This window comes from Tachysurus fulvidraco, chromosome 20 (genome assembly GCF_022655615.1).
Source record: "Tachysurus fulvidraco isolate hzauxx_2018 chromosome 20, HZAU_PFXX_2.0, whole genome shotgun sequence".
Classification (NCBI taxonomy): Eukaryota; Metazoa; Chordata; class Actinopteri; order Siluriformes; family Bagridae; genus Tachysurus; species Tachysurus fulvidraco.
Window position 1 is genome coordinate 18,633,901 of NC_062537.1, and position 10,440 is coordinate 18,644,340.

A 10,440-nucleotide genomic window follows, 5' to 3' on the forward strand; every position below is an offset into this window, starting at 1 on the left:
TGATGTCATCAGATGTCATTTTAAGTAGCATTTTAATAACATTACATTTTTTTAATTTTATTATTATATAACTATTATTTACAACTTTTTTTAAAGGTGACCTTTATTTTGAAAAGGCAGTGAACAGTTTCCTCTCTGACCTGTTCACCAAGTGGAAAGTGAGAACCTCTGTTGTTTTCCCTCATTATTATTTTTACATCATTATTTAGCAGAAACACGGCTAGAAGTTTTATCGTGAATGTTTTGACCTCGTCTTAGGAAAAAAACTGCAGCCATGAGGTGACAGTGGTGTTGTTCTCTCGCACTTTCTACGCTGCCAAGACGCAAGGTGAGCTTTGTGTAGAACGTCATGCTTTACTAAACACGCCCAAGTGATGGTGAAAATAAACAACGGCTGATTGGACCTTAACCAGTCATTTGTGTATTTCCCATGAAGGATGGACCGGTGTGTCTGTTTGTTTGTGTGTGTGTTCATTTGTGTGTTTGTGTGTCTGTTTGTTTATGTTTATGTGTGTGTGTCTGTTTGTTTGTGTGTGTGTTCATTTGTGTGTTTGTGTGTCTGTGTCTGTTTGTTTATGTTTATGTGTGTGTGTCTGTTTGTGCGTGTGTCTGTTTGTGCGTGTGTCTGTTTGTGTGTGTGTCTGTTTGTTTGTGTGTGTTTTCATTTGTGTGTTTGTGTGTCTGTGTCTGTTTGTTTATGTTTGTGTGTGTGTGACTGTTTGTGTGTGTGACTGTTTGTGTGTGTGACTGTTTGTGTGTGTGTCTGTTTGTGCGTGTGTCTGTTTGTGTGTGTGTATCTTTGTGTGTGTATCTTTGTGTGTATCTTTGTGTGTGTATCTTTTGTTTGTGTGTGTTTGCGTGTGTGTCTGTCTGTTTGTGCGTGTGTGTCTGTTTGTTTGTGCGTGTGTGTCTGTTTGTTTGTGCGTGTGTGTCTGTTTGTTTGTGCGTGTGTGTCTGTTTGTTTGTGCGTGTGTGTCTGTCTGTTTGTGCGTGTGTGTCTGTCTGTTTGTGCGTGTGTGTCTGTCTGTTTGTGCGTGTGTCTGTCTGTTTGTTTGTGCGTGTGTGTCTGTTTGTGCGTGTGTGTCTGTCTGTTCTGTGTGTCTGTGTGTGTGTGTGTTCCCTGTGTGTGTGTGTGTGTGTGTCTGTTCCCTGTGTGTGTGTCTGTTCCCTGTGTGTGTGTGTGTGTCTGTTCCCTGTGTGTGCGTGTGTGTGTCTGTTCCCTGTGTGTGCGTGTGTGTGTCTGTTCCCTGTGTGTGCGTGTGTGTGTCTGTTCCCTGTGTGTGCGTGTGTGTGTCTGTTCCCTGTGTGTGCGTGTGTGTGTGCGTGTGTGTGTCTGTTCCCTGTGTGTGCGTGTGTGTGTGTGTGTGTGTGTGTGTGTGTGTGTGTGTGTGTGTGTGTGTGTGTGTGTGTGTGCGCGTGTGTGTCTGTTCCCTGTGTGTGTGTGTGTGTGTCTGTTCCCTGTGTGTGTGTGTGTGTGTCTGTCTGTGTGTGCGTGTGTGTCTGTCTGTTTGTGCGTGTGTGTCTGTCTGTTTGTGCGTGTGTGTCTGTTTGTGTGTGCGTGTGTGTCTGTCTGTTTGTGCGTGTGTGTCTGTCTGTTTGTGCGTGTGTGTCTGTCTGTTTGTGCGTGTGTGTCTGTCTGTTTGTGCGTGTGTGTCTGTCTGTTTGTGCGTGTGTGTCTGTCTGTTTGTGCGTGTGTGTCTGTCTGTTTGTGCGTGTGTGTCTGTCTGTTTGTGCGCGTGTGTCTGTCTGTTTGTGCGTGTGTCTGTCTGTTTGTGTGCGTGTGTCTGTCTGTTTGTGCGCGTGTGTCTGTTTGTGCGCGTGTGTCTGTCTGTCTGTGCGTGTGTCTGTCTGTCTGTGCGTGTGTCTGTCTGTTTGTGCGTGTGTGTGTGTCTGTCTGTCTGTGCGTGTGTCTGTCTGTTTGTGCGTGTGTGTCTGTCTGTTTGTGCGTGTGTGTCTGTTTGTGCGTGTGTGTCTGTCTGTTTGTGCGTGTGTGTCTGTCTGTTTGTGCGTGTGTGTCTGTTTGTGCGTGTGTGTCTGTTTGTGCGTGTGTGTCTGTTTGTGCGTGTGTGTCTGTCTGTGCGTGCGTGTCTGTTTGTGCGTTCGTGTCTGTTTGTGCGTGTGTGTCTGTTTGTGCGTGCGTGTTTGTTTGTGCGTGTGTTTGTGCGTGTGTGTCTGTTTGTGTGTGTGTCTGTTTGTGCGTGTGTTTGTGCGTGTGTGTCTGTGCGTGTGTGTCTGTTTGTGCGTTCGTGTCTGTTTGTGCGTTCGTGTCTGTTTGTGCGTGCGTGTCTGTTTGTGCGTGTGTTTGTGCGTGTGTGTCTGTTTGTGCGTGTGTGTCTGTTTGTGCGTGTGTTTGTGTGTGTGTCTGTTTGTGCGTGTGTTTGTGCGTGTGTGTCTGTTTGTGCGTGTGTGTCTGTTTGTGCGTGTGTTTGTGCGTGTGTGTCTGTTTGTGCGTGTGTGTTTGTGCGTGTGCGTGTTTGTGCGTGCAGATTTGTGCGTGCGTGTTTGTGTGTGCGTGCGGGTTTGTATGTGTGTGCATGTTTGTGTTTGTGTGTGTGTGCATGTTTGTGTGTGTTTGTGCGTGTGTGTTGGTGCGTGTTTGTGTGTGTGCGTGCGGGTTTGTATGTGTGTGCATGTTTGTGTGTGTTTGTGCGTGTGTGTTGGTGCGTGTTTGTGTGTGTGCATGTTTGTGTTTGTGTGTGCGTGTGTGTTTGTGTGTTTGTGCGTGCGTCTTTGTGTGCGCACGTGTTTTTTTTTTGTGTTTGTGTGTGCGTGTTTTTTGTGTGTGTGTTTGTGTGTGCCATGTGTTAAATTTCTCCTAGTAGTTAAGAGATCAGAGAGAGCTGACTGGGGGCTGGACATTTTTCCAAACTAGACAAAAAGTGATCTTAATAATGACTGGATAATATTCTCAGGCTCTCACACACAATTTACTGTACAGTCGTCCAGTGGCTTGTGTTCAGACCGTTTAGTCTTCATCATGTGACGCTTTTATTTTTTCTTCATCTCATCAGATGAGTTTCCTGAGAGCCTGAGAGGAGCCATCAGGCAGGACCACGAGGGACGCTACTATGAGGATTTCTACAGGTTTCAGCACACGACTCACACTTTTACACATTTACATGATATTTGTGGAGGTCTCTTTGGTGATCAAGTGCATTTGGTGCAGAGTGGTGGCTCAGAACGAGAGGAGGGACGAGTGGACGTCTCTGCTGGTCACCATCAAGAAGCTCTTTATCCAGTATCCCGTGCTGGTTCGGCTCAAAGGAGCAGGTATGTACACACACACACACACACACACACACACACACACACACACACACACACACACACACACACACACACATATTATCTTCAGGATAAAGCTGTGTGTTTTTCTGCTTGAGACAGATGGGTTTCCTTGTGGACAAAACTCCACCGCTGTTCAGGGGAATTACCTGGAAGCCATCAACTTGTCTTTTAACGGTTTGTGGAATCGATCATCTTCACCACAATAATAACGTCAGCTGGTAGGTTTCCATGTGCCCGAGTCTCAGCTGTGTAAACTCCTGTGTTTGTGGTGCAGTTTTCGATAAACATTACATCAACCGGAACTTCGACCGTACGGGTCAGATGTCGGTGGTGATCACGCCGGGGGTGGGAGTGTTCGAGGTCGACCGGCTGCTCATGATCCTCACTAAACAGCGCATGATAGACAACGGTGAGGCCAAACACCGTGTACTCCACACCACACACCATACCGCACACCACACATTCACCACTAAACGTCACACATCACCACACATCACATCACACGTCATTCACCACTACACGTTACACACCACACACTCCACACCGCACGTCACACACTCCACACCGCACACCACACATTCACCACTAAACGTCACACATCACCACACTCCACACATCACATCACACACCACACACTCACCACACACACCACACACTCAACGTCACACATCACCACACTCCACACATCACATCACACACCACACACTCACCACACACACCACACACTCAACGTCACACATCACCACACTCCACACATCACATCACACACCACCACACTCCACACATCACATCACACACCACACACTCACCACTAAACGTCACACATCACACCACACACTCACCATCCACACACTCACAACGATCACACACCCTCACACACACACACCGATCCACTCACACACACACACAGACAGCACAGCACCCTCACACACACATCGCACACACGCACGACACCCCACGCGCACACTCACACGCACATCCACACTCACGCCCACACTCACACACACGCACAGAGACATCCACACACACCCTCACATCCACCCTAGCAACGCACACACACATCCACACACGCGCGACATCCGAACACTCACACAGCACAGCACAAACACATCCACACACACCCTCACACAGAGATCCACACACGCAGACACACACACACACACCACCTACACTCAGAGACACACCCATCCATCAGCAGACACACACACACACACACACAGACACCACACACACACAGGCAGACACACACACACAGCAGACACACACACACACACACACAGACACACACACACACACACACACACACACACACACACACAGGCAGACACACACACACACACACAGGCAGACACACACACACACACCACACAGCAGACACACACACACACACACACAGCAGACACACACACACACAGACACACACACACAGCAGACACACACACACACACAGCAGACAACACACACACCACACAGCAGACACACACCACACACACACACAGGCAGACACACACACACACACACAGGCATACACACACACACACACACCACACACACACACACACACACAGCACACACACACACACACAGGCAGACACACACACACACAACACACACACACACACAGAGACACACACACACACACCACAGCAGACACCACACACACACACACACACACACACAGAACACACACACACACACACATCCACACACACTCACACACGCGCAGCACACACCTCCCACACACATCCACACCCTCCCAAACACACAGCACGCACACTCACACACGATCCACCACTCACAGAGACACGCACACACACACACACACCCTCCTCACACACCGCAGCACACACCTCTCACACACTCCACACACTCACAACACATCCCACACACACGCACCCCAGCACACACGTCACATCCACGACATCCAGCACACGACTCACATCCACACATCCACCCTTCCCAAACACACACAAACGACAACGCTACACACCGCTCACACACACACACACACATACATCCACACACTCACAAACACACACACACACACATACACACACTCAAAAACACACACACTCACACACATGCATCCACACACATGCATCCACACACACATACATCCACACACTCACAGACACACACACATACACTCACTCACAAACACACTCACACAGGCAGACACACACACACACACAGCAGACACACACACAAGCAGACACACACACACACACAGGCAGACACACACACACAACACAGGCAGACACACACACACACACAGGCAGACACACACACACAGGCAGACACACACACACACACACAGGCAGACACACACACACACACAGCAGACACACACACACACACAGAACACACACACACAGGCAGACACACACACACACACAGGAACACACAACACACACAGCAGGCAACACACACACACAGGCACACACACACACACACACACACACACACACTCAGACACACACACACTCTCAGACACACACACACACACAGTGTCAGACACACACACACACACACAGGCAGACACACCCACACACACAGCAGAACACACACACACACACACACAGCAGAACACACACACACACACACACACACACACACAGACAGACACAACACACAGCAGAACACAAATACACACAGCAGACACACACACTCAAATACACACAGCAGACACAGCACACACAAATACATACAACAGACACACACACACACACAGGCAGACACACACACACACACGACATAGAAGCAGACACACACACTACACCACACGCACAGCACAGGACAGACACACACCCACCGCAGACACTCTACACAGGCACGACAGAGCCGACACACAACACTACACAGCACGACACGCAGACACACAACACAGGCGACACACACACACAGCCAGGCAGACACACACACACGGACAGCACGACACACACACACACAGGCAGAGACCACACACACCACAGCAGCAGACACACACACACACAGCAGAGACACCTACACACACACAGCAGACACACACACCACACACACACACAGGCAGACACACACACACACACAGCGACACCCACACAGCAGCACACCGGAGACCACACACCACACAGGCGAGACACCATCACACAACACACACAGAGAGACACACACACACACAGCAGACACACACACACACAGGCAGACACACACCACACAGGCAGACGACACACACACTAGCAGATCACGACACACACGCCACAGGCAGGGAGACACACCCACACACACAGCAGACACACACACACACACACAGCAGACACACACACACACATCGACAGGCCAGACACACACACACACACAGCAGACCACACACCACAACACACACAGGCAGACACACACAATCACACCACACACAGGCGACACAGCACCACAGCAGACACACACACACAACCAGCAGACACACACACACATGAGGCCGACCACACACACACAGCAGACACACACACACAGCGAGACACACACCACACACAGCACACACACACACACACAGGGCAGACACACACACGGCAGACACACACGACAGCAGCCACACACAGGCAGACACACACAGGCCTAGCACACACAGGCAGACACGACACCACACAACACACACAGCAGACACACCACACCCACACAGAGCAGACACACCACACACACCCACAGGCAGACACACACACCCACCACACAGGCAGACACCACCACCACACACTACAGGCACGACACCACACACAACCACACACAGGCAGACACCACACAACAACAGCAGACACACACCCAGCACCACATGGCAGACCAGACACCACAGCAGACACACACACACACAGGCGACACACACCAGCACCACAGGCAGGCAGACACCACACACACACACACACACAGCAAAGGGACCACACACACACCACACAGCAGACACACACCACACCGTACACAGTGCAGACACACACACACCCACACAGTGCAGACACCACAGCACACACATCAGGCACCAGACCACACAGCCCACACAGCAGACACAACCCCACACACATCAGCAGGCAGTTCGAGACACAGCGACACACACACAGGCAGACACACACACACACACTAGCAGACACACACACACCACATCAGGCAAGGCACACACCATCACAGAGCGCAGACACACAGCAGACACGCACACAGGCCAGAGACACACACACATCACACCACAGGCAGCACACCACCCACAGCCACGACAGGCAGCCCACACACACAGCAGACAGCCACACCACACGCAGACAGCCAGACACTACAACACGGAGGCAGGACCACACACACACAGGAGCCACGACACGACACACACAGGCAAGACATCACACACACCAACACAGGAGACACACAGCCCACAGCCACGCAGCGAGACACCACACACACCACACGCAGACACTAGCAACCACACAGCAGGCGGAGTACAAAAATATCCCACACTACACGACAGGTCAGACACACACACACAGCACAGACGACCACACACACAGGCAAGACACACACACACAGGAGACACACATCCACAGGCAGGAGACACCACACAACCACACAGGCAGACATCACACACACAGGCAGACACAACACACAGCAGACACACAACACACACACACACAGGAGACACCAGACACACCACACAGGAGACACCACACACACACAGGAGACACCAAACACACAGACGACACACACACACAGGCAGGACACACACACACACAGCAGACACAACACACCAGGCAGACACACACACAACACAGCAGACCACGCACACACACCAGCAGGACACACCACCACACACACAGAGCAGACCACACACCACACACACAGCAGACACACACACACACACGTCACCACACACATCACACAGCAGAAACCACACCACAGCACACAGAACACCCACACACACACAGACACACACACACACAGACACGGCACACCACACACACGACACCACACCACACAGGCAACACACACACACACACACACACACAGCGCAGACACACACACACCACAAGGCAGACACACACACACACACAGAGTAACCACACCACACACAAGCAACACCACGACCACACACACGGCAGACACACACCACTCCCACACAACAGGCAGACACACACAGGCATACACACACCACACAGCAGACACACACACACACACAGGCAGCACACAACACACACACACAGCAGACACACACACACAGCACCACAGCATGACACACACACACACACCACAGGCAGACACCACCACAGACATCACACACCACACAGCGACACACACACACACACACAGCAGACACAGACCACACACACAGCAGACACACACACACACCACACAGACACACACACACACCAACAGCAGACACACCACACACAGACACACACACACACAGCAGACACACACACCAGCACCACAGGCAGACCCACACACACACAACCACACAGACACACACACACACACACAGACACACACACACACAGGGCATGACCACCACACACACACATGCAGACACACACACAACACACACATGATACACCACACACAAGCAGACACACACATACACAGGAGACACACACACACACACAGGACAGACACACACACACACAGACACACACACACAACAGAGACACCACACACACACACAGGACACCACCACACACACATGCAGACACACACACACACACACACAGCAGACACACACAACACACACAGGCAGACACACACACCACACAGCAGACACACACCACAAGACACACACACACCCACCACAGGCAGACACACACACACACACCACACAGAGACACACACACACACACACCACACGCAACACACACCACACACACACAGAGCAGACACCACACACACACACCAGCAGACACACACACCACACAGGCAGACACCACACACACAGGCACACACACAACACACACACACCACACACAGGCAGACAGCACACACACACCACACACACAACACACACACACACACAGACATCACACACACCACACCACACAGGCAGACACACAACACCACACACACACAGGCAGACACACACACACACACCCACACATAACACACACACACACACAGCAGACACCACACACACACCACACAGGACACCACACACACAGCAACACACACACACACACAGGCAGACACACACACACCACACACAGGACACACACACACACACACACACACACACACACACAGGCAGACACACACACACACACACAGCAGACACACACACACCACACACACACACACAGACAACACACACACACACACACATACACACACACACACAGACACACAGCACGACACACACAGCACACACAGCAGCAGACACCACACCCACACACACAACACACACGACACACACCACAGCAGACACACCACACACACAGCACCACACACACACAGCAGACACCACACCACACACACACACATGCAGACACACACACACCAGCCACAACACACAGGCAGCACCACACACACAGGCAGACACACACACACACCACAGGCAGACACACACACACACACAGCACACACACACCACACAGGCACGACACATCACACACACACACACAGCAGACACCACACACACAGGCAGACACACACACACACACACAGCAGACACACACACCACACACACAGTGCAGACACCACACACACACACAACCAGGGACAGCAGACACACACCACACACAACAACACACACACACACAGGCAGACACACACCACACACACACAGGCAGCACACACACACCACACACACAGGCAACACACCACACACACCACCACAGGCAGACACCCACACACACACACATGCAGACACACACACCACACACAAGACAGACACACACACACACACACCACCACACAACACACACACACCAAACCAGCAGACACACACACACACACACACACACCACAGGCACACCACACACAACACACACACACACACACAGAGCAGACACACACACACCACACACAGGCAGACACACACACACACCACACACAGGCAGACAACAACACACACCACACACAGGCAGACACACACACACACACACACAGGCAGACACACACCACACACACACAGACACACACACACAAAGCAGACACACACCACACACA

General features: G+C 51.4%; 1 protein-coding gene across 5 annotated transcripts in view; it reads left to right on the forward strand.

Annotated features, from left to right (window-relative positions):
- The window catches only part of depdc5 (DEP domain containing 5, GATOR1 subcomplex subunit), a 42,002-nt gene that overhangs the window by 6,233 nt on the left and 25,329 nt on the right, over window positions 1–10,440 (forward strand). For all 5 annotated transcript variants that reach the window (XM_047804480.1, XM_047804476.1, XM_047804479.1 and 2 more), the window contains exons 10-15: window positions 97–158; window positions 259–328; window positions 3,012–3,084; window positions 3,167–3,270; window positions 3,388–3,462; window positions 3,563–3,697. In XM_047804480.1, coding sequence (XP_047660436.1) covers window positions 97–158; window positions 259–328; window positions 3,012–3,084; window positions 3,167–3,270; window positions 3,388–3,462; window positions 3,563–3,697 — 519 coding nt within the window. The remainder of the gene's footprint in view (window positions 1–96; window positions 159–258; window positions 329–3,011; window positions 3,085–3,166; window positions 3,271–3,387; window positions 3,463–3,562; window positions 3,698–10,440) is intronic.